The sequence below is a fragment of the Nanorana parkeri genome, unplaced genomic scaffold (genome assembly GCF_000935625.1).
Source record: "Nanorana parkeri isolate BGI_ZX_2015 unplaced genomic scaffold, ASM93562v1 scaffold185, whole genome shotgun sequence".
NCBI classification, from domain to species: domain Eukaryota; kingdom Metazoa; phylum Chordata; class Amphibia; order Anura; family Dicroglossidae; genus Nanorana; species Nanorana parkeri.
Window position 1 is genome coordinate 67456 of NW_017306453.1, and position 27292 is coordinate 94747.

General features: G+C 40.7%; 1 protein-coding gene across 2 annotated transcripts in view; it reads right to left on the minus strand.

Annotated features, from left to right (window-relative positions):
• The window catches only part of GALNT7 (polypeptide N-acetylgalactosaminyltransferase 7), a 143228-nt gene that overhangs the window by 18205 nt on the left and 97731 nt on the right, over positions 1-27292 (minus strand). Inside the window, exons 5-10 of one of the 2 annotated variants that reach the window (XM_018555135.1) lie at positions 24703-24869; positions 23353-23483; positions 19532-19611; positions 14845-15027; positions 9153-9270; positions 2232-2354 (exon numbers count right to left, since the gene is read on the minus strand). In XM_018555135.1, the coding sequence (XP_018410637.1) occupies positions 2232-2354; positions 9153-9270; positions 14845-15027; positions 19532-19611; positions 23353-23483; positions 24703-24869 (802 nt within the window). Of the gene's footprint in view, positions 1-2231; positions 2355-9152; positions 9271-14497; positions 14681-14844; positions 15028-19531; positions 19612-23352; positions 23484-24702; positions 24870-27292 lie in introns of both variants that reach the window. The other variant, XM_018555134.1, reaches the window with a different exon arrangement.

Genomic DNA, 27292 nt, shown 5'->3' on the forward strand with positions numbered 1-27292 from the left:
CGTGCACCTGCCTCCCCCCCCCCCCCGATTGATGCCATTGGACCTTCTTCCAACATCCCAGGCAGGCTGAGGAGCCCAAATGTCACAAGTCGTCACTCCTGCACAGTGTTGGCAATGCTTCTCCTGGGAGTTAGCGTTCCCAGGACCCTGAGATAAGGCCCATAGACCTCCCTGATGCCTACAGGAAGAGGCTGGAAGCCATAGTGTAAGGTGAGTAACTTTTATTTTTTTCTTCTAATGTTTTCTTCTTTAACTTAGCATTAATTGATGGGGGTGGGGGACTACATAAGAAGCAGACTTCTTTAGCCACCTGTGGACCGGCCACTGTATATGCTGTCATTAAATAGCAGAGAACCAGGGCTTTAGACACAGAACCAATTGGACCAGTTCTGTGTCCTGTGATCACTGTGATTGGTTATCACAGTGATCACATGACAATGTTAACATTGTCAAGACCTGCCCCTCCTCTTAGCAGAGAGTAAAGTGAATAATGAATAGATGAGTCATCCATTCATTACTTCCTACCGTGTTTCCCCGAAAATAAGACACTGTCTTATATTTTTTTGGGCTCAAAAAAACACACTAGGTCTTATTTTCGGGGTAGGTCTTATTTTTTTTTTTAATGTACAACAATCCAAAGTTAATGCAAATCCATATCCAAATTAAATAATCCAAAATGGCAAAATTAAGAATAGGGTGATCAGGGCAATCAGATGTGCCTTACTTTTCCAAGAGCAATTTGGTAACCAATCGCTGGCCAGAATGAGCGAAGCTTTCACTATGGATTCCTCACAGCCGGAGTGCATTTGGTATCACTCCGCCTGTGACAGGAGCCGGCGCTAGTGAGGAGGCATCGGCTTATGCGACTCTGATCCCTCCGCTGCCGCCTCGCTTCCTCTAGCGCTGGCTTCATTGGCACCGCTGATTCTCTCCCGCGGCTCTTCAAGTTCCCCCTTATGTCACCACCGGCCCTGGAAATGGTCACAACTAGGTCTTATTTTCTGGGTAGGTCTTATTCCCAAAAATAGTACTAGGTCTTATTTCCGGAAAAACACGGTAGTAAAAAAAAATAAAAAATACAGCAAATCATTCTAACACTTTGAACCCCACCTCCTCTACTGCTAATGTTAGATCCATTCTATCTATTCTCTGACCTGTACATCAACCCTTTCATCTCCATCCTCCCACTGTATGCAATATGTACATTAACCCCTACAGCTCTGCCTTCCTTTGCCTGTAAACGCCTGCACATGCAGTTAGGAATCAAGGGATAGCGATTGTTTTTGTAACTTGTTTTTGTAATTATATCACATACCATTACATGCAGTGTGCAGGCGTTTGCATGCAGTGGCTGTCACCTGATCATTAACTGGAATGGGTGACAGCTGCAGCATCTAAACGCCAGATAAGGGATTCCTGCTGCAGGAAAACGCAGGTTCCCGACACAGGAATCCCTAATTGCACCTGAAATATAGGTGTCAATGGGGCTCAATACACACATACATAGAAAAATACAACCCCCCCACACACCAATACACTGTTCCAATCTCCCCCCACACACACATACAATACACTCACTTTTTCTTTCAGCCAAGACAATTCTCTATCCTCGGGTTAGTATCCCCACACCCTACCTCTAGGTAAATATCTGATAAACCAGGCCATAGCCTGACGCTAGATCTATGTACCCTACTTTACCCCAGAACTGGCCACATAGGATTTTTTGAGCAACACTTTAACATACCAGAGAGGTTAAGAACAAACTCAACTGAAAAACTAAACTGGACACAATAGGGAACCATAAAATTAAAAATAGGGACAACTACAACCCTTTCTGTAAAACTGAGCTACCTTTATGGTGTCCCATACATTTGTCAGAATACATAAGGAAAGATTTGAATTCCCGTTCCTGTGTGTGATCACTCCCTAACTGCATGACACGGCGCTGGTCTGCATTAGGAAAAACAAAGGAGCAATGCAGGCTTGCAGTGATAGATCTGGGTAAGATATGCTGTCTGCTTTTTGTGAGTATGATATAATAGAAGGAGCAGCCATAGACACATCACTTACAAAAGGTACCATATCAGCTGTTCTCCAATTACAGGCAAACTGGCAAAAGTAAGAACGGTTTGTAATTGTGCATAATGTTTTCATTCTAAAACATATCCAGCTTTTTAACTAGACTTGAGTGTTTTTATATAAGTTATACCTTGCTGTACATAAGAACTAACCTTCAGTGTTGGCGATGACCCCACATAGACGGGCGGAGGATTTCCTTGCCATCCATGTAAACGATAGATGTGTCCCACACGTGAACAAGGTGTAAATAATAACTTTCCTCCACACTGCCAGATCTAAAGTAAAATACATGTAATCTGTTTACCAGATCAGTCAGGGACAACATACAAAATAGATCACATTCTAGATGCCTGCAGCGCATTGCCACGGAACATTAAGCATCACATTTGTAAACTTGCATCTTTGATAATGTTAGTTACCTGATGGATGTGCACTGTTGACATATAGCTGTATGGTATGGACATATGACCGTCAACGCTAATATATAGACTTGATCAGTGCATGTTTCTTTATGCAAGCTCTTGTATTATTTTACTTGGGAAGTTACAGTATTAGCTAGCCTAAAGAAAGCCATATACGGGCCAATTCTTGGTCATTGTAGTCCATTTAGGGTCTTCTCTAATCACGGCTATCCCGTGTATGGGATACCTCTAACTTTCTTTGCCCAGTTGTGTTCTGATCAAACATCGAAGAAACAGAATGGAAAATCTAACTGCATGATTCCATGATCCAGAAGTTAACAGAAGTGCTAAACATTCAGGCAGTTCTGACTGGGCTATACATGTGTAGAGTAAAATCTCTTGGGTCAGGCTGCCTAGTTTGCTCCCGAATAGCCAGCTCGAGGATCAAATACTTATTTTACTGCAACTCAATTTACAACATTGTATCATGTGTTTTTTTTCTGGATTTGTGGTTGATATTCTGTCTCCATCATTTAAAATACATCTATGATAAAAATTATAGACCTTTCGTTTCAAGTGGACAAACTTACAAAATCTGCAGGGGACCAAATAATTATTTTCCTCACTGTATGAGATATAGAAATTGCATTGACTAGCAAAACGCAATCTCATGTAGTTAAACCATAAATACTTATCCAAAAACCTACTGGTCTGCAACAAAGATCAGAATAACTGGACACTTGATTGTATATGGTAATCCGCTGTAGTGCATTTTCATGTGATTGCCTGTCAGATATATAACATGCAGCTCCATACAAACAAGTTAACTGTGATGGATTTCTTTAATTTCCCAAAGGCAGGTTTACACTTCTATACAGGGGACCCCATTGATCCTACAGGGAAGGTGTAGATTACTGATTTTCACCTGTTATTTGAATAAACTGAAAAGCTTCTATTACAGATCTCCCCACACTTCTAGTGTGCTGATGGAAAACAGATAATAGAACAGCTTGGGGTTATTTGCATACAGGAAAGCTTGCTCTTGTCAATTGCCAGTTTTTACATTGTTTTCTTTTTTTTTTAACCAACACAAATAATTATTTAAACAAGACTGACTATTCTCCTTCAAGTGTCTGCAACTCAAATTCCAAGCTGGAAAACTCAATGAACACAAACATTGCTAAACACAAATGGAAACCTCATCTGCACAGCTCAAGGACATCTTCCTCTTCCCAGTGTGAGATTAGTCGCCTATCCCCAGAGCAAGGTTGGCTATATAAACATAGGCGACAAAAGGTACCCATAGACATTAGATGATGGACTCCTTCATTTGAGCAAATACAGGAGATGAGCTCATTTCTAATGTCTATGGGTCTCCAGCAGACACCACAGGCCAAGGCCTGTTGAAAGGAATAGACATTAGTCAGGTTTTGATCTTTATCCTGTCACCCCCTCCCCTGATAAGCTTTTACTGGAGGTGTCTGTAGCACACCTTCCTGACCCTTTTTATTGGTAGTGGCCTGCAGCTGCCCACAGATAGTCAGATTATGCATACCATGTCTAACTGCCCTCTAATGTCTATTGCAGATTTAAAATCAGCAAGCTTTGACTAGTTTAAACATAAACTTTAAAAAATAAGTCACCTAAAATGACGGATCTCTCCTGAAAATGCTAGTTGTCTGGCTTTCAGGCTGATCCACTGGCTTCACAAATTTGGGCCCTCAAGCTGGAATATGTGTTTTGACTGATAGCATGCTTGTTCTGCATTAGTGACTCGAGGGTATTGAATCCACATACAGCATGAGAACCAACAGTGGCAGCCTTCATATTCACACTGCTACTGTGATCCCAAAGGGATATGTTCAGGGCTTGAAAATCAACTCGTCCTCTTGTACGTGACGAGAGGACGCCGGAGCTGGACTAGTAGCAGCTCACGCCCGTTTAACCGCTGGCCATTGTAATTAACAGGCCGGCTGGGAGCTTCTCAGATGGCTGTTTACATACTTTACATACAACCAGTCCGGCGGCTGTAGAGCCGCTGGATCGCTTGTAAAATACATGTGGGTGTGTGCCCCCCCCTTCGCTGATCCCCGATCTGTCCGGTGAGGGCTCGGCACCCGCAGGGCGGCTCTGTCACTGAAAATCATCGCATGATCTCCCTCTGATCTCCTCGTTCTCTGAATGCAGGAGTGATGTATATTACATCACTTCTGCATTCAGCTGTCATTCTCCAGCTTCTGTAGTTGGTCCCTAAGTGACATTAGGGATCCAAGAGACCCCTGATGGCTCCATAAAGAGGACCTGCCTGTGTAAATTGGCTATCACATAGGGGGCTTCTTAGCCCCCTATGTGATATCAATAAAGTTAAGTGGGAAAAAAAATGTAAGTTACCCCCCAAAAAAATGTAAAGCCAAATTAAAAAAATAATAATAATTTTTTTTTTAATAAGTCCCCTGCCCCCACATACATGCGTCGGGTGTGCCTACGCGTGAAAATGGCGATTTTAATTTACATTACTTACACAAAGTAATTTACATAACTTTTTTCATTATCTAGTAAAAAAAACCCCCCCCCCCCATGCTGACTGGTGAGACGCCATAACATTTTTCAAGCCCTGGATATGTTATTCTGGGTCCTGGCTCCACAAAATGGTTCTCAGTAGTGGTGACATCACCAACCCATCTACTCTAGCTACTCAAATTCAATGTAGGCTGCCATTGTCGACCCCGACTTCTAAAACACTAGGACACAGACCTGAAACAAGTATATAGATGAGGAGTACTGCTTCATTCTGACCTGCATCCTTGTTCTTGATCAGAAACCCAGAAAGTGTTAAAGCCAGACAGCCAGGCAACTAACATTTTCAGAAGGTCAGTAATGGCATGCAGAAATTTACTGAACCACATTTTTCACACCAGAAAACAATATACCAGCTTATACACACCAGTTCCAGCTGTTCAGTGATGTCGGCATGTGTGAGTGAGTTAGGACCACACTACACAGAGGGGCCTCGATGTGGCAGTGCGGCTTCCACATATTTATCAAAAGTTGTGCAACTAAACCCTTTATTTTTAACCCTAAAAGTTACAGTGTAATGTTTTTGTTTTTTTTTGCAGGCTAGCTGGTGAGCATGCTGGGAAATTTTTGCCCGCCCCCCGGCTTCCTAAATTTTTACCCGCCCCCCGGCTTCCTAATTGTCCAGAAAGCCGGCTCCATGGCCAATTGGGAAGCCAGGCAGCATGTAATGACTCACTGCCTAGCTTCCTGATTGGTCGAGAAGCTGGCCAATCAGGAAGCCAGGTGCCGAGTCATTATACGTCCCCCGGCTTCCTGTTTGGCCAGGAAGCCGGCTCCATGCTTCCTCGTAACCTATTGAAGAGGGAGCAGGGAGACAGCTTCACCAGCTTAGCAGAAAGACGGACGGTGTGTCATTTACACGTCGGTCGGATTCCTTATTGGGACTTCCGGTATCGGTATTGTCGAGTACCGTCATAAAAATATCAGTACTTGTACCTGATACCGAAAAATCGGTATCGGTGCATCCCTAGTAATTAGATGCATTTTTTGGGCACTAAAATGTACAGACATCGATGGTTTTAATACACATGTATGTACATGTATGGGGTCTATGATTCTCACCATCAGCTTGGTACTTATACTGTATGTACATGCATGGGGTCTATGATTCTCACCATCAGCTTGGTACTTGTACTGCATGTACATGTACTTATACTGTATGTACATGTATGGGATCTATGATTCTCACCATCAGCTTGGTACTTATACTGTATGTACATGTATGGGGTCTATGATTCTCACCATCAGCTTGGTACTCATACTGTATGTACATGTATGGGGTCTATGTTTCTCACCATCAGCTTGGTACTTATACTGTATGTACATGTATGGGGTCTATGATTCTCACCATCAGCTTTGTACTTGTACTGCATGTACATGTACTTATACTGTATGTACATGTATGGGGCCTATGATTCTCACCATCAGCTTGGTACATATACTGTATGTACATGTATGGGGTCTATGATTCTCACCATCAGCTTGGTACTTATACTGTATGTACATGTATGGGGTCTATGATTCTCACCATCAGCTTGGTACTTATACTGTATGTACATGTATGGGGTCTATGATTCTCACCATCAGCTTGGTACTTATACTGTATGTACATGTATGGGGTCTATGATTCTCACCATCAGCTTTGTACTTGTACTGCATGTACATGTACTTATACTGTATGTACATGTATGGGGCCTATGATTCTCACCATCAGCTTGGTACATATACTGTATGTACATGTATGGGGTCTATGATTCTCACCATCAGCTTTGTACTTGTACTGTATGTACATGTACTTATACTGTATGTACATGTATGGGGCCTATGATTCTCACCATCAGCTTTGTACTTGTACTGCATGTACATGTACTTATACTGTATGTACATGTATGGGGCCTATGATTCTCACCATCAGCTTGGTACATATACTGTATGTACATGTATGGGGTCTATGATTCTCACCATCAGCTTGGTACTTATACTGTATGTACATGTATGGGGTCTATGATTCTCACCATCAGCTTGGTACTTATACTGTATGTACATGTATGGGGTCTATGATTCTCACCATCAGCTTGGTACATATACTGTATGTACATGTATGGGGCCTATGATTCTCACCATCAGCTTGGTACATATACTGTATGTACATGTATGGGGTCTATGATTCTCACCATCAGCTTTGTACGTATTAAAAGGAGAATTAGATTTGTGTGACTATGTGCCTGTCAGTGTCCCCCAGCAATGTCTTTGCCATGTGTGTGTGGTTCACAATTTCAGTTGGGCAAGCTATGAACACATAGGCGATTTCACTCCCAGCTGCCAGGAACCGTGTGAAATAAAGAAGACAGAAAGACAAAAGCACCAAGCAGAGTTTTAGTGAGCCACATGATTTAGGTGCTGGGAGAGATTTGTCCTGCTCTTTCTTTTCAGCAGACCAGCTTTCGGCTCTATTCCTCCCTCCTCTGTGGCTCTGCTTGGTGTCAGATAACAGCACAGCCCAGTTAAACTGTGTGCTTAAAAGAGATTAGAGCAGCAATACCTTACTAGCTGACTAGCTATACTGAGCAGAGGGGAAGCATGCGGTTATCTGTGTCCCTTCCCCCAGCCACGCGGAGTTCCTTACATTCTTCTGCTGATACCTCCTCACTCACCAGCCATGTGCAGTGTGACTGTACCAAATGCTTTTGCACACAATAACCAATGGAGCTAAAATGGCCGAGATATATATATATATACATACATACATACACACACACACACACACACGCATACATACACACTAATATTAACTGACCAGTAAGCGTTGTGGGGGCCTGGTTCAGCTGGTTAATGGATCCCCAGGTGTGCTATTAAATCACTTACTCTTTTAAAGTGCTGTGGACAGTCTAACTTTTACATATTTGAATACTCTGTATTACTTATGCACAATGGCACTGAAGTGACTTCTGCAGAGGCTATAGCATCTACAACAGATCTACATCCACAATGGATTTATTATTTCTAGGTGGAGTAAGGCAGTGCTAAGTGTTACTTGAGACAGCTACTCATCAGGCAAAGATTGCCTGTCTGTCTAAACACTCCTTACGCTGTATTCTTCCCATAATAATGAAACCAATGAAGGGTACTATAAAAAGGTATATAATTCCTTTTGAGAAGTTTTAGGCCCCATTCACACTGAGCCTATCGCAAATCGCGCGTTTGTTGCGCGATTGTCATCTTGCGCGATATCGCGCAAATGGTTGCATTGAGCAAAGTAGAATCGTGCCGAAATCCGCTCCAAAAAGGGTCCTGTTGTAGTGACGCACGACCCACGACAGCGACGAACAGAGCCCCATTGCCATGCATTGGAGAGCGATATCGGCCGGTAAATATTTGCGATATATTACTGCGCGATAAAACGCTCAGTGTGAACTGGGGCCTTAGTGTCACTTGAAGATCTCAAGTTTGAGAACTTCAAGTGACACTAAACTTAGGAGTTAAATCATAAAAATGCATTCAGGTACCATAACTATTAACACAAATGTGTCTTATTTATGTATCACTCGGCTGTAGATCCCTAAATCTTTGAATTCATGCTGACCTGTGTAGGTTTTGCTAGGCCCTGCACACCACACTACCACTTCACCCCGTGTGATTACAGACATCCAATTGCAAATAAATATAAACGGGATCCCTTTCTTGTTCTCATTCCCAGTCTGTAGACATATGCCATCTGCACTACGCAATGCGGGCATCATACTGACCGTAAACAAAGCCACCTTTACCATAGTTTGGACTTGTGATGCTAGCCTTTAAAGCACAAAGGAGGAAAAAAACAAGCTAAGATGAGATATTTGCTTATTGGTGTAATGAGTTTTAAAAGTACAGCTGGGCCTTTTTAATAAAACAATGCAAACCCCACAGATAATATGTACAGTAAACTATAACAAGTAGATTTCATTAGTTTGTGATATGACTACAATAAAGCATAGTATTTGTTCCTATGGGTGTCTGCACTTCATTAATACTCTGCACCGGCCTTACCAAATATGCCCACGAGAAGACTGCAATAACATGCATGGCAAAGAAATTGGTGCTCTTCTTGTACATTACCTTGTAGGAGATTTCAAAATTTTCTCCACCCCAGATCTGAAGACCTGGATCATAGAGACCCAACTCAAAAAAGTAATCTCGCTCGATGGCAAACAATCCTCCAGCCATAGCAGGGGACCTACAAATGATTGTAGTGAAAAGGTTTGTCAGCACTGGGACAGTACAGTACAGTTAGGTGATAACATATCAGGAAAACTCATATGATCAGGATAGTGTAATACTCTAGGATACAAGCAAGCACAGAAAGCAAAGGATATCTACCAAAGTGAAGCAAAGAGAGCTGGAAACGGAATATAAAAAAGGCGCAATAATCAAAGATGAAAGTGGCGGGCTGTCACAAATCTATCACAAAAGTTTATTTATCTATTAAACTGTAAAATAAGGTCAGAATGACATGTTATGGGAACTACTCCCTGATATTTCACTTCAGACAACCTTTTAGGCCCAGTCACCAATAAGCATGTGCAATAATAAATCTCCATACGTGAATATGTATAATACTGCGGTTATTTCATTGTACTCAATGTAGGGCTGTAATGTCACCCTGTCTACTTCCTGAGCTCAATGTTGATAACAGACACTCAGAAATCTGTCATATAAAAAAGGTGCTGCCAGTACTACTAGAATGAAAACTAAAGGCTTTGTTAACAGAAATTTATGCCAGCCCAGACAGCAATAGTTATCAGGTGATACTCCATGAAGTCCTTGCAGCCTGACACTGTTCTAACTTTTTTTTGCTATGACAGAAGGAGTATACAACCCTTCTGGACAGGAAATTCAGGGAAATCTCCCCAACAGGATACCGACTGCAAAAGATTAATGAACAGTTTAACCGTTACGTGCTGACAAGCCCCATATGTGAAAGCATTGAGACCCTTGATGTCTTCCTTAAAAAGATTGGGGACAGAGTACCTGATCTGTTGTTTATCTGGCTAGGGCCACCAGGATCTGACAACCCTAAACCAGAAGTGCTAACAGCAGAGTGCTTCCAGGTTCACTCACTGCAGAAGGGATAGTGGGATCCCTATCCTGGCCATGCTTGGCCACCTGAACAATGTGTGTGGCCCCAGCTACCACAGGAGACAGGTGGTGTGTGTGTGTGTGTATGGGTTGGTGCCAAAGCCTCAGAAGAAAAGCCAATCACCTTTCAGCATGCTGCACAGAAGGACTATTGCTTTCTGTATGAATGGAGTGGTCTCTCTCTGCGGAGGTCTGACACCCCCCTGCTATGTCAGAAATAAAGCTCTCCAAACAGCAGGCAGTATGAGCGTTGCTGATTGCAGAGTTACTGGCGTGACTTAGCAGGAGATGTGTCGGACCTTTGCACAGAGAGACCAATGCTTTCTCATAAGGAGCATGGTTCCTTCTCTGAATTATCCTGGCAAGGGACAGGCTTTTCTACCTGGGCTGTGGCTGCTTTCTAAAGAAAATAAACTGTAAGACCTTGCACTCCTTTTATTTGGCTGCACCTGGAATGTATTTATCAGATTTTAAATGGAAGTTCAGTTGGGCTTTAACAGAGAAGACTGAGATTCTTACACAATGTCCATTCCTCTTTAAACTGCTTTATGTGTGAAATATTATGTGCTAAACAATCAATGTGTTAAACCGTGAATGCAGAGTACTGAATTTCATTATGGGAAGTTAGTTTTCATCAGTGACCTACAAATGGAAGTGATAGTAGTTTTGTATGAAACTGGTACAAAAAAAAAAACAAGACATGCAAATGATTTAGAAATATTATGTATTCTGCAGTAAAGGTTTGGATTGACTGAGCAGTGGAAAATAACATGCACAGAAAAATCAAACCGTGATGTGCATTTAAAAGACTCATTTGTCTGATTGAATGATTCTCCTTTAATGCAAGTAGGCCATAGACTAGGAAAATGGTTTAGGATACGCAAATGCTGGAAGCAGACATGGTTTTCAAAAGGATTTTCTGTCACTTGTGTCATTTAAGAGAGCAGAAATAATACTATCTCCTGAAGACTATTGCCTTTGATTTTCTTTCTGTATAAAGTTAAGCTTTTTGCTGTCATTCTACTTTAGAAATATTAATTAAAAAGGAAGACATGGTGACATTCACCCTATTTAGCAGATAGGCTGTCTAGGGTAATACTTTATACATGGACTATGGGTACCTGAGGGGCCCTGAAGATCACTCTCTAGAAGTAATATCCTGGGATCTTGAATTTTTTTCTGTAGTGGGCACTTTGTACCTGCACTTAACTTTATTTGTTTAAAGTATTATGTGAGCCCAGTGACCCCCTGAACCTGTAATTGTTCAGAGTTTTCTGTGTGCCCCAATGACACCCTTTGTTCTCAGTCTTCTGTGTTACCCAATGACCCCCATGAACCTGTTATTATTAATTTGCTTGCAACAACTGTGTGAAGTTATCTACTGCTGGAATGAGCAGGGTCTTAAACAGCTTCACTGGACATCAGGAATACATGAGGACATTGTATAATCCTAATGAACCAGACTGGTAAAAAAATTATATTAGTACACTAAGAAAGTGTATCTGGGCTTTATAAGGAACCTGCCGGGTTAGAAAGCGGCTGGCATTGCCGACTTGTGTTTTTAGGTGCAAGTTCTAGAACAGGAATATGCCAGCAACAGAATGCACCAAACGCACTGGACTACACCTGAAAGCCCATTTTAAGCTAAAAAAAGGCGTCAAAATCACTGTAAAAATGCAACAAAACACATCACACTGCAACTGCGCAGATGCACGCAGTTCTGATTAAGTTATGGTGTGAACTAGCCCTAAGGATGACAACCTTAGAGCAAACACTTAAAAAAAAGTAATTTAGTAATTGCAGTGCAATGTTACAGTTTTCTGAGAGTCTGCTTCAAACTTAGTCCATTCTAAAGGGATGAAGATGAAACACTTTAGGATGGATTGTATGTGTGTATGGGGGGCATAGTCTTCTAACAGCCCTAGGACAGAGGTTTTTCATCTCACTGGTCCTACCCTATCTGGTTCTGGTGCTGAAACTGCACAGAACAAAGATAAAACAGCACCTAGCTTTATTTCACATGCTATTGCTTGTGCCAGGTTAAGGGATCCCTACTGAATTCTATATGTGAAGGCCAAACATTTTATAGTGAGTCCCCTTTAAGGCCTGGTGTATAAATTCTAAAGTTCAGATTGGTGCATGTGATATTATTAAGGTCCACTTTTTGGCTGTGACCCCCAGAAATGATTAAATTATATATTCCTGCTTCTCTCCTTGCTGTTTAAAGTGTATAAGATGCTCTATTTAATGGTTGCAGTGAGAGGCAATGGCCAGGAATGAGAGAACATTCCCTTGGTCAGAAATTTTTAGAAGATGTGTTTGTTACAGATGATGAAGTGTATTCAACATTGTAGAGAGGAATATATACATAGGGTATAGCTGTTCCACAATATGTGTTGGCTTCTCGTACATAGCACACCTGACATGGTGCATCAAGGTCTATGTGCACTGATGTATGGACTTGTGCTCCATGTCATATTATGCCCCAGTACATTGTTTACCACATTGGTTAATTGATACATGTGCTGCAAAGACAGCTCACTTGTGATCACCTACACTGCTGGTGATGGCAGAGGACAGGTTAGGAAACATTTCTCCAGTATGACCAAGTTATGCATGCTGCGGTGTCACAGCCGCTATTTTTCTAAGATCTAAACCTCAAACTTTTTATTTTTAGTTTTGGATGAGGGATTAGAACCGTTTGGATTTTATTGCCGTCTCTGTCCTAGGTATGAAAATTTACTGTCAATATGTTCTGGTCATCATTGTCATCGGGTCTGCAAGTTAGGAGAACCCAACATTTGAGTTGCCACCATAACAGCAATAAAAAGGTTAAATCTTTCAATGAAGACCCTTTGTTCCTCTTTGAGAGGATATGTCCCTTTCTTTTAGGAGTTTTATGATCACTTCTCATTGTGCCTTTAGATATACTTTTAACTGATTTTCATTGAAGTGTCCATTTGTGAGAGTAGGAAAAAGTGGGGAAATAATGTGCCGAGTTAGAATAGATGTAGCTTTGTTTTTTTTTATTGATTTAAACAACTCCTCCTGTTTTTTTAATCGTGCTTTGCAGTTCTTTTTTTAACAATTCACAAGGCGCAGATCCGTCTGGAGAATGATGTAGTAACGTTGTGCACTTACTGTTGGAAAAAGGCCTCAATGTGAAACAAGCAATGTGCAAACATTTTGTTTTACATTATTACAAATTAGTGAAGGGTTGAATTTACATTAAAAAGGATGATGACAACGAAAATGATGAAGAGTAACAGGGTCGGGTATATAAGTTGGGTCATGTTGCTAGATATTACTGAGAAAAATAACATTGCAGGAACTTATATGGTAACTGGAGGACAATCAGTGATGGACTCGTACAGTGCAGAATACACAAAGTACAGTTTTATACAGCACATTCATCATGCAGGCACATGCGTGAGTGAAAAAGAAAAGGCTGAAAGGGGTGATTTTGGAAATGTTTAGAAGGTAAACAAGCATGTTGCTTGCAGCACCAATAAGCTGCTCTGTGCCAGGTGAACGGAGAACAGAACAAGTTATTTCAATCGAGAAAATGAGCCACAACTTAACATCCCATGACTGTCAAAGAGAAGCAGCGATACATGGCTAGGACAACTCGCTTAAAGCTGCTTTGTCAGTAAAAGAAAATACCTCAGTCCCATTTAGGTTGAAAGCTCTTACTAGTGAAACGTACACACAAGATATATTTTATGTTGTAAAATTGTAGGTGTACATACTTTAAAACTTTACATTATGATGTAATTGTCTTAGCTACACTAGAAAACGATCCATGCAAATCGCTGCTGTTCTAATACATGGTGCACAATGTCACCCATTAAATTATGCAAAGAACAGCCTGTGGAGGCTTTTTGACTTAATAGATTTAAGAGACTCCTCAGTGGAAGAAAACATTAGTTCTTCTATGACAGCCACCAAAAGGGACAAAAGGTTTGTTGTACATTATAAACATTGCCACTGCTGAATGCCACCTGATGTATCTTAATAATGCCATGCCTATGGACCTGCATGTACTGCATAAGCCCAGGCCCGTAGGTACTGTGCAGCAAAGCTTCATGCAGGGTGGAACAATTAAGAGGTAACCCGAATAATGCCTAACATATCTAAAAGACCAGAGAACCCCAGGAGTTTAGGGGAATTTAATATTCCATTCTGATCATATCTTGGTAAATTCGTGTATTCGTCATATACTACTGTAGTTCCAAGCTAAAAAGGACTGTGGCAGAGAATTCAGAGAGAATTAGTACATCAGTAGATTATATGGAAAAGAAACCTGTAAGTGGTTTAGTGATTACCGATATGGCTCAGTTTTTGTTTTTCTCATTTCCTTCTCTTTTTTGGTCAAGGGCACCCGCTTCCATAGCATACTCCAATCCCATGCTCCTCTAGCATACCCATCTTCATCACCTCCCCCTTGGAATAATAAATGATATGTGTTGCCATCTATGACATCTATCAGAGGTACAGTGCATGCGGTTCTATTTCAGTTGTGGTGATGCAGGATGGAGAAGGGGTTGACACGAAGGACACACATATCAACAGAAAGAATGGAAAACCGGACAAGGGGATAAAAAAAAAACAAAAAAACAGAAATAAATGTTTAGACAAACATGGAAATAAAAGATAAAACCACATTCTTTACCAATAAGGTTCAGTTTTATGCTTTCGTTTGGCCTTTTCTCTGTCGCTTAATGGAATTCGTTTCCATAACATGCTCCAGTCCCAGGCCCCTCGTGCAAAACCATCGCTATCCCCACCTTGCTGTGGCTCGATAGTATAAACATTGCCATCAATGTAATCTATTAGAGGAACAGTACAAGCAGTTCTGCCAGGATTCCAGGAGGGGGGGAAATAAAACAAACATTCACAACAAGAACAGAAAAAAGAAGCTTTGTAATTAGGCAGTACAACATGAGGTAAAGCAATACACATATCTATTACAAGCAAGTAGAGGTTTTAATCTTTAAGGCCAAGTGCACTTGCGGACTGCTTTACAGATGTAACTGCATTCTTTCCAATGAAACTCTGTGTCTGCTGGTATCGGTATTTGGACAATGTCCAAACAAATGCATCTATATTATATATATATATATATATATATATATATATATATATATATATATATATATATATATATATATATATATATATATATATATATATATATATATATATATATATATATATATATATATATATATATATATATATATATATATATATATATATATATATATATATATATATATATATATATATATATATATATATATATATAATATAGATGCATTTGTTTGGACATTGTCCAAATACCGATACCAGCAGACACAGAGTTTCATTGGAAAGAATGCAGTTACATCTGTAAAGCTTTGATAGATGCATTTGGACATTTGACCTTCCATTTGCTGGTGATACGTTACTCGATGCTTTGACATAGGGGCACCATCCGCAGTCACTTCAGCACCCTTTTACAAGGGGCATACCTGTAATGAGTGTGGTGGAATCTCCACAGATGCTGGTATCAGTAGTCACAGTAGATATATACAGTATATATTGCACTTTTCCCACATATGAATACAGGAGTGGTTGCCAAATGTATCCCATTCAATTGAGGAATTATTACAATTTTGAATATGATAAAACCATAATTCTTAGTAAAACAGATTTTTTAAAATAATATTGCTCATATTTACAAGTTTATTTAGTTGAACAGAACAACAAATTTAGGTTGCAGTGACCCATAGGACTCAGTAAAAAAAAAAAAGATTTAAATGATTGGGATTGTAAGCACTCACGGGCAGGGCCCTCCTTACCATCTTGTCTTGAATTGTAATGTCTTCCTTAAGGTCCCCACACACCTTGCGATAATCGTACGATAATCGTGGGAAATCCCGCGATCGTACGATTATCGTAAGGTGTGTGGAAGCCGTGCGACCTCTACTACTGTAAGGTCGCACGACTTTAAACTTACGAACATGTTCGAAAACCCGCCGAGCATCGTACGATGTTCGGCGGGTGTGTAGCATGTTCGTAAGATAAAAGCCGGACGGGCCGGTGTGCACAAGCGCACGCGGCCCGTTCGGCATTGCGGTCATCGGAAGCCCGCCCCTCAGGGGGCGTGGCTTGCGATCATCGCAAGTACGATCTGCCTATGCAAGATGGGCAGATCATACTTTTTTTTTAAGTACCTTACAACCATCGCAAGACAAAAGTCTTGCGATGGTTGTAAGGTGTGTGCCCAACCTTACATTGTAAAGCGCTGTGCAAACTGTTGGCGCTATATAAATCCTGTATAATAATAATAATAGTGGCCAGCTTGATTAATGAGGAACTGAACTCTGGAAGCTGTGCCCTTAAAATGCAGGCAGGGAAAAAAAGACTAGGGACCAGTTTAGCCTATAGTCTCTCTTTGGCTGATCTTTCCGCTTTACTCACTTACCATGTCTTATTATGTACAACTATTTTGGTAGTGGTAGGGATTTGCTTCCTCATGTCAGCCTCCAGCGAGGAGAACAGCACAGCAGTGCCATTGGCAAAGTACTCCGTATTGCCTGAGATTAGCAGTCAAGAGTAGCAGTGCCTTAAATCTTACATTGCAGGTATATAGCTATAAGGCTGAAGACCATAGGAATGCCTAGACATCCTTACATTGCATTGCATTTTTTTTAAGCAATGCCGCACAAAAACTAAATTTTTTAGGTTATTGCTTATGCACAATTAACATTTCTACATGTTCCCTAGAACGTAGCAATTCTTCACTTTTTTGAATTCATGGCCACTTTAAGAGAGGATTTCAAATGCTTGGGTAACTGCACTTTGTACACCATCGTGAAACTTTACCCTGCTTTGCTACATCTAGATGCAGTTCACAAACTGGCAAACGCTGAGGACCTCTGGTTTACAGTGACAGCAAAGCCAGTGTGTGGAGGAACATAGCGTACAAATCATGGGTGGACAAACTAGTATGGCATTCAGGAGCCAGTAGTATTTGTTTTGGGAGCCAGCTCCATTGACAAAAACTGAAGAAAGCCTCAAACATTAGGCACCAGCTATAATTTATAGGTAGCATTGGCTACCTGGCTCCTGGGATTATACCCAGCCCCGATTTAAACTGTTTACAAGTGGTTTGTGGTATTGGGTACGGGACATAATCACACATGAATTGTGGCTACTACCACCACTGTAGCCTTGGTGCATACTGCAGAACTAATTGGCAGCCTGATGAACTTTAAGTGCCCATATCCGGCATATTAACAAATATTTCACTATAATCAATTTGTATTTTAGGTGCCCCTTTAAGAGACAAGCCTGTATTGTAGCATAGTTGATGTGGCGTAACAAGAGTGCAGAGAAAAAGCATTTATGTGGAAGGTCTTTCATTTAGTCAGTTGTCATAACTGTGTGAGGAAATATACTTCCACACCAATTTCAGCTATGCATGCTTATTCAACAGTAATGAAAAAGCACAGAAAAACTAAGCCAAAGGGAATCTGCTCACATCCATGTGAATAAAACATTTCTGAGAAACCTGCAGAAAACATTGTAATGGTAATCAAATCTTGCCTGAAAAACTGGGACCAAATTCACAGCTATAATGGAAGTGCACTGGTTCCAGTTTATAGACTATGCTTGTTTCGCTTATTAGGTGTTGATTTTAATATATTCCACAGCTATGTATCAATTTTATGCTCGGCCTGGTGCTGTGTGAATGTTAGCAAGCCTTTATATTTGTGTCAGACAGCCACCCAGCAGCATCTGAATAAGGGTCCATTTCTGTGCTTTAGGTGCACTGCAAGGCACCTGCACCAAAAGCTTATAAAAAGTTCTAATCCATTTGTTTACAATAGAACCATTTTCAATTATATATAGATATTCATATCTATCTATCTATCTATCTATCTATCTATCTATCTATCTATCTATCTATCTATCTATCTATCTATCTTCTAATAAAATTCTGCTTGCTGTGTTTCCACCAAGTGCATCTTCCATGGGTAAATTGGTACCACATGTAAAACCTACTATACATCTGTTTAATGGACATGACCAGGATGTGTCACTTAAGTGCAGCAAGTCAGATCGTCATCCTGGCTCTTTTGTCAAGTAGAGCTATTTATATGTCTGTAGACACAAGGCAGAACTAAAAATCATTTGGTTTCTCAAAAAATCAAAACTTGCACAGGCGTTTCTGCATGCTTTGTTGTGTGTGTATGTACGTATGTATGAGTGTTGGGAGTGATGTTTCCATGTACTGTGTAATACAGAATATACTGGAGCTTAATATATTGGGGTAATAAATATCTTTGCTCTTTAAAAGGAATTTTATAGTGCCAGCAAAAAGTGTGCACCTGATCCATATCCTTCTATGTTATACTACAGTGGTGGTCTACCCTCACTGTCCTTCTAAGCAGCCCTAGGGGCCCTTTCACACCAGCATACACACATTATTGTGCATGTAACATGTACACCGCACTGCACGTTGTAGCGCATTGTTGTGTGTTGCATTGCATAGAAATACAGACATAATGCATTGTATGCAATGCACTCCATCACACTTGTGAACAGGGCACATATAATTGTTTTCTCAGTGTCCTTGCATTAAGCCTGCTTTGACCAATGCAGCTCAACGCACCAGGTGTGAATGAGCCCTAAGAGCTGTGACATCACTGCTAACACACATAAGCAAATATTTCATCGCACAGATCTATGAATGAGGAAAAATTGACAATTTTATGACATTTTTTTACATACTTAAAAAATAACACTTATATTTTTCCTCCACTTTGTACAGTGCTACAGAAAATGTTGGTGCTATGTCCGTAATAAGAAAACTCTCCTTCCAGTAGAAAGCCTTACCAGAGTAAAATGATGTACAGCAATGATAACCACGTAAAGCTTCTGACCCATGATAATGGCCTCTGTACATTAGAAGACAGAGCAGAACTCTGTGGAAAAGGCTTTTGCTCCAAACTGTCAATCTAGCTGTGTAATTTGCTGCCACTGCACTGCCATGATACTTTGACTTGGAAGGGATTCTAAAATGAGAAAATCTGCCAGGTAATTTCAGATGCTGCAAAAGGTGCACATCCGGTGCTGACACAAATAAAGCTGGTCCTATGCTATACTATTTTTCAAGGTGAAGCAACCAGTATTAGTATTACTTGTGACAATCATGTAGAATGACCCTTGATGCTGGCTCACTGCATCTCATTACATTTAATTACAGCTAATGCATTTCATTACATCTCTTTGTGGTCTAAACCCACAATTGACGCACCCTGCTTAGTGCATGTGAACACAATTAATTCCGACAAACATTGACATTTTACCTGTCTCTGGCTATGGGGGCTATTAATGGTGCATACCAATTAATTCCCACTTCACAGTGTGCATCTAGATAAATTAAAACCTGCAAAACAATAAAAGGGTGAACAGTGCGTTATTTACTAGTTCATAAACATGAAAACACTTGTTGGAAAACAGTGCCCCTTTGTAATAAACAGAGGGCTATCTGAATTACTGAGTGGAAGAGCAGTAAGTGTATAGAAACTCAAAAGAAAAAAAAAATACTACAGCTTACCAGTCCTTAGATGTTGCGGCTGCGTTTGTTTTATTTATTACGCCTTTTTTCCTTTATTTTACCCGGTGATCAGGCCAGTAACACACTTCCTGTCTTAGGATAACAATCAGGGCTGGATTTACCAGAGTAGGCTTGTGCCGTCATGCGCCCATCAGCAAGATACAACACCGGCAATAGCAAGGAGGAGGAGGCATTCTGCACAAAATGCATCCTCCTGATCTAAAACTAGAGAGCACCTACAGGAACAGTCAGGTTCAAGAGCAGGGGAAGCACCCTGTAAAACGCCTGTCTAATGCAGATAGGCGTTTAGGGCAGCCTTAAGCGACACCGGGGTCCTTCTCTGCAAATTTGAAAGCCGGTGGGTCCTACAGCAGGTAAGTGTGCCGGCTCAGGCTAAACAGGTTTCCATTCGTGCCCACAGGCTCCTGAAATGGAAATCCGGCACTGGTAACAATACTCACTTACATTATTGTATCTATAGAGGAGCAGTATTGTCACCCTAGGAAAGGATTACACAACACTCCTGCCTTTCCTCCATAACAAAGGGAGGTGTTTTGTAGTCCTCAGAGATAGCTAGGAATATTTAACTCATAGCAGAGGCAGAGGACATTTTCAGCTCCGAAGATTTCAGGCAGGATCAATAGGTATTTTTTACACTTTTTGAAGAGATATATCAAAATGCTTTCACCAGTATATTTAACCAGACTAAAAAGGCAGTAAATAAGAGAAGTTGATAGCTATTGTTTGCATACAGTACATTTAAACATATTTCAGTTGAGGATGTTTGATTGGTTGCCAATCATTGGTAGCACATCATTGATCTTTAGAAACCATCAGTAATTAAGTTACAGAGTACTACAGATCCATGTACCGGAGGGGTCCCTTCGGGAGGAGTAGATGGCTATATCCCCTTAAGAGCACAAAAACAGACTAATACTCAACATGGTCTCCAAGACTGCAAGTAGTGTACAGTGGTTATATTTTATTTATGGACTTTTACAATGTGTCCCTAAAAATCTGACTGCATGTAAAAGCCATACGTGGTCTATTCTCAATAATTATGCCAATTAAAATGATATCAGATGTGCAAGGATTCTATGCTATGTGCTCAGGGGGTTACTATAAAAATACAACTATAGATGTGCTCTGCAGACAAGTGGGACTTCTTATTTCTGCAGCCAGGGATGGATGGCGTTTATGTCCCTATGTTTCTGCTGCATGTGCCAGTCTCAGCCATTGCAAAAAAGATCACTTCAACCCCAAGTTCAGTACCTGTTCTCATAACAGATGCAATTCTCTATTCCCGGCTGCTTCTGACAACCTACAGCAAAAAGAAAGGCTGTAGTTCTATTTACAATATGATAGGGTGGGGGATATAGATTTTTTTTGTTCAACAAAAGCCAACTTGGCCATTAAAGGGTAAGGCCTCGTTCACATGGGCCAGTTAATTTTTCAAGTGGACCCAACCGGATGTCCAATGCTAGTCTATGGGCAGCCGGGTATAAACGGAAGTTAGTTTATACTCAGTTACCCCCAACTCCGGACCTGGCAAGTCCAAAAAACAAATGGAACAAAATTTCCGTTTTGCCGGACCTGATCGCACCAGATCGGGGGTAATGTGATGTAAATGGACACATATCTGTCTACATCCAACTCCCCATAGAACGGCATTGGGTCTGCCATGTTTTAGTTCTTTCCTGCATCACAAGATAGAGGAAAAAACTGGATGGACATGGATCAGATCCGTACGGCTCTAATCAGGGGGGGATCCTTGCTCGTGCACGTATCACTTTACTGCTGTATCCTAAAATGAGTGAAGGTCAGAGGAAGGAACCATTGTGAGCTGTGGGAGACCCCGAAGATTGACACTCCTGGGAAGTGTTGGTTCCCCTGCAGTCTTTGATTAAAGATTGCTACTAAACAGACCAGTGTTCAAAGTTGCAGTCAACAGGAAAGGTCAGTATTTACATTGTTATTTTACAAGTATGTGTTTGGAAAGATTTAAGTTTTAAGACAAGGCTGCTTTAAAAACAAGCCTTCACCGACATCTGTAGTTTCAGACACTGTGGAGCAATTCATCCTCAAAATTTACAGCAGATATACTAAACTGAAGATCCTGAATCTGCAATCAATAGGACTTCTTCTTTGAAAGGAAGCAAGGAGTGGTGGCTCTAGATAAAAACTCTTGTTCCAGTTTTGAAATAACAGCCCCAACTTTTAACATTGGTTGGAATTATCACTAGAATTGTAAATAGTGGCAGACTGCACATAACTAACAAAATGGGAAATAGAAATGTATAAAGAATAGTGTAGCTTTCCCAATACTATAATGTCACAATAATTCAATATCATCTCTCCAAACAATGAATTGAAACAATAACAAGTGCAAAACATATAAGAAAAAAAGGATCAAAGAAATAATGCATCCAATAGGTTTCCTACATAAGTCCCACAAAATAAAACAGAATTCACCTGTTTTGAAATAAATGAATGTGCAATATGTGGATGAACTGTGAGCACAATTAGCTGTATGCTTGTACACTGCAATTTAAATAAAGAAATTGGAATTTTTCCAGTAAATGGAAGTGCTAATCCATCAATTCAGTGGCGCTACTCTGACTGTGCTCTCCAAGTGAGTTGAGACGGGTGAACTACTGGTTTGTGAAATATTTGGAAATGAAAGCCTCCCGTATTCAACACCCCACACATCAATTGGACGTGACTCCTTCAGGGCCTGTGATGACAAGCTTGTTGGCTTCATGTGGGTTTTGCACTCCCATGCAAGTGTATGGCAATGCAAAACCCACCTGCAATAGGTTAAATGAAGAACAAATGTACCTGTCAAATAATTCTGAATGGTCTTAAAAGCGTCTCAAACTGATACATCAACACAAGCCCTTAAAAAAATAAGGCTTTTCTCTCTACCATAAAGAGAAAAACTAATTTTTGCAATAATTATGGACTTCATAATATAAGTAGATCTGATTTAGGCTAGGTTCAGACTTGAGCGATACCCGGGACCCGCGTCCTGGGACTGCGAGATCGTGTGCTAGTGCACACAGCAGTTGCCACGCGGACCCATTGACTTAAAAAAAAGGTACCTTTTTTTTTCAACACACAACGCATGTCTTTTTTTTTTAGCCGCAATCGTGTTTAGTTGCATGGGTGGAATCGCAGTGGGAAAATAATGGCACCTCCAGCGCGATCGGCTGTGGTGGGCGACTCCGTGACCGCCCGACAATCCGCACGGTTTTGTGCACGATTGCCGTGCAATCAGGAGTCATCCAGGTGTGAACCTAGCCTTATACTTCTTTTTTGCATTTACATTTCATGCCTGTTCCTTCACTTTCTTGTATTTGGAGGTGGTATTGAAGTATTGATATCATCGGTATTTGGAGAGCTGTGTGGTTTGTTGCCACGATTGGGTTTCTGTGTAGTAGCTGCAAAGTTTAAATTAGAAGCTAAGTGTGGCCTTCTGTTTGATCTTGTATCAGTGGAAATGTTTTATTTACAACAAGTAGTTCCTTAATCTTTAGCTTACGGTGAACAAGGTAAATCATTCCTTCTTACCTGTCCTACTTTGGCTTTTTGGGCTCCGATGCTTCTAGCTTGAATCAGACCTTCCCTACGTTCATTTCTAAAGACCTTAACCAGGCCATTCCACTGTTTGACATAGTCATCCAACCTCCCCTTTAAATGATCTGAAAGAACGACACAAGAGCAAACGTCATTAGATCACAAGTTTGTCTTTATGAACTGCATTGCAAAATGTGCTTGAAGCACGATATCCTTCTTTGCAGCCAGGACAGCAGACACAAGCCTGACAGAATAAACAACTGATTGTGTTGCATTGAGTAACGCCATTTGCACTGAGAGCTGATGAAATAATGCATCTGATGGCTTATTCACAGAAGCAATGTTAATTTACATAATCCTCAGAGGATGCTTTAATAGCAAGAGACAACTCTATTCATTTCACAAGAGATATGCTAAGTGTGGTTAGACTCAGACAGCTAATGGCTGAATGGTTCAACTTTCCGGGGGCTGTGCAGCATTGCAAGGGAAGAACCAGCAGACCGTTTAGTATCCTCTGCATACATCCCAACACCACACAGACCCAGCCTGTCACACAACAGAATGCCTGGCTGTGGACACATTACACTGAATTCAAGAAATACCATTCAGCTTTAACGCTACTTATAAGCAGTAATGCATTCCATTGTAAAGTCTCTGGCTGATTACAGTGTCCATATTGCTGTTGTTTATGATATTTAAACTGAGAATCTTTAACTATAACCATACAAAATGGTGGTATGCTCACGACTCTCTCATAGGTTAAAGAGGGACACCTTTTAGATCCCAGTACATAGGCAAAGGACAGTCCCCCAGAACACCCCAAATCCTGTGGATCATGAAGTGTTTGTGTTGAAAAAAACTCAGCAGTTTGTTACGTCACTAATGCTCTTTTCACGGCTACTTTTCTTTTATACTAGCTCTTGGAAATGACAAATGCCATCATTTAGAGGCTGGATGAACTTGTAGTGCAACAAAACACTTTTTCAAGTTAAATAACACATTTGTTTATAAAAGTCTATACATCAGACCAGCAAGAGGAATTTAAGAGGAGGAAAAAGTGACAGAGGGTTCAAAAAGAGGACGTGTCTCTCTAAAACAAAGGGACAATTAAAAGCTATGCATTCCTAAAAAATAGGTTCAGATTATAACTATTTCTATTAATATATGTAGAAAATAATTGCTCTTAGAAAGTCCTTTATGTTAAGGGTATGCTACTCCCTTTTTATTGGCCATTTTGGTTTCTATCATCTGTTTTAATTCAGTCTGAGACAGTAGCAAGGGTGTAGATGCCTGTTAAAGGGATTGTATAGTCATTTCAATGTCCTTCAGCTTTTCAGAACTCACCTTTGTTACTGTAGTCATCTATCATGACAATCTCAGCGAGGTATTTCCTAGGGGTCCTTTTGATAACACTGTGAACGGTCCTCATGAGTGTAGACCATCCTTCATTATGGAACACAATGATCACGCTAGATGTCAGCAGGTTTTCATCATATTGCCAGTACTTGCACCTAAAAACAACAAGATGTCCATGGTCAGTGAAGGGTAAAGTATAGGCACTGCAGATATACATTGTGTGCTGGACGTGTGCTAACACTGAAATGCAAACAGCATTTGAGATTTTATTTAACTCCCTACCCCAATCAGTCTGGGTATCCCCTACTCTGCCTTGAGGCAATCCTTGAAAACTCATCTCTTCAGGGAAGCCTATCCCGCTTCCTCCTAAAAAATGTACATCATCTCATCTGTCACAATGAATGCCTTCAGTATCACTTGCACTTCCTGTAGATTGTAAGCTCTCAAGAACCTTCCTGTATTGAATTGTATTGTAATTGTGCAGCGCTTTACGAAGGACAGACAGTACAAACTGTTGGCACTATATAAATCCTGTATAATAATAATAATGTACTGTGAACAGTGCCATCACATCTTTCACAAATTACTTCTTAGAAGGAGTTAAGTAAACACCATGAAAAGTTAAGCTAGCCATACACCTATAGATTTCCCCAATTTACCCCCATGGGCTGAATAATAGAATCTAATCTACTTCCCAGCCACACAAACAGCATAGATAAGGGAATCTCCCCTGCCAGCTATTGCATTCAGCAGCTGGTGGAACCAACAGCTTTACTTTTCCACCTGGCTCCTTATTCAATTGATGTTTGTCAAGCCAGGTGGGGCCGATAGGGGCAATTTCCAGCAGGAATTGGACAAAATGTGATCAGTTTATGGTTTGCTTTAGCCAGAATGTTATTGCTGAGCCCTTTCTGAAAATCCTGGCTGCTTTAATGTTCTGCGATAATAACCGACTTGGAATAAGCATTCAGCAAGTGAAGTCAGGGCTTCAAGTATTGCAGCCATTGGATCAGCATGCCAGACAATTTGAACCAAATTGGAATCCTGTGTTAATGCTCAATGAACGTGTCTATATTATGTAGAATAGGACTAAAGTCTTGAACACTGCCCTAGGTTTTCAGTGCTGGCAGGACGGTGGTAGGGACATCTTCCCTTACCTCTTGCACCCTCTGGTAAGGCACCAGAGGGTGCAAGGTAAAGATGTATAATCTGCTCTCTAGTGGATCTATCATAAGGACATCTGGATATTTCCCTTCTGCTAGTTATAATGATAGCACTAGGCAAGCTCTACCTCTTACAATATATATCAAAGCCCCTTTATGATCCTAGGCATGACCTGAGGGGGGAACAATGTCCCCTTCACTCCAGACATAACAGAGAAATCCAGTTTTAGTGTTGTTGTTCTTTAATACAGGATCATCCATGAAGAGTATATAGCATTTCTTCAGTGATGCTTCCACTATTAAATCATTATTAGTATAGTGTTAAGCTTTCCAAAGCCTCTCACTGGAATAGGAGTCAGAAACAATCAGTGTAGTACGACTATCCTCCATTATGAAGCACAACGCTTTCTAATGAAATGAATCTGAATGGATATGATCCTGAAAAAATATTCAGATTTTCATCTATTATTCAGAGGTCACTTTTAAATATTCACACTGGCTACGTTTGCTACAACTCATACACATTATATACTAATGTCAGCTATGTATATGATAAATATTGCACGCAAGTATCTTCTAGATTTGTTATAAACTAAAGGCTGTTCTGTGTAACAATAGGTAGAAAAGAACATAATTTTCATACACTGTAACAGCGAGCAGAGATTAAATATTAAAGAGACTTTGGCACGGTGAGAGTACTGCAGTGCTTAGATACCAGGTCACTCCACTCACAACACTCTACACAGAACTCTTTCTTGTACACTTTCTGACAGTCTTCACTCCCATATCTCTGTCACTCTGTAGGATATAGAACGTGGCTACAAAGAGATTATGTAAAATTCATGGATCATTCATATTGGCACTCCAAGGTTTATCTTTTCTATATGCAGGAGAAGTGATCCTGGAAGAACAAACACATTTTAGCTTCCCACATCACTTTTACCTGCGTTAAGATGAACCTGCTTAAAGCTGTGTTTACATGTGTACAGAGCTCCAGTCGGATCCTGAATGCAGGTAAATGCAGACAAAAGTCTCAATGTAACCCTTTAGTCTATAGCCGCCGGGAGTCCGTTTACCTGTGTAAAGCTGGCCATACACCTATAGATTATCTGCAGATTTTCTATGGTGAGATGGAAAAAGTTCAACACATTCCTCCATCTATGCTAAACTGTGTGGATGGAGGAATCTCCCACTGGGCCAAGCTTCAGCTTCTTGGTAGTCGGCCCCCGCTGGCTTTCAAAACACCTGAACAATGCCTACATCCAATCAGATTGTTCAGGTATTTTGACAGCCCCCCACAGAAGCTCCCCACACCTCTACATAAACCATATGCCACCCACAGAAGCTCCCCACACCTCTACATAAACCGTACACCCCCCACACCCCCACATAAACCGTAAACCTCCCACAGAAGC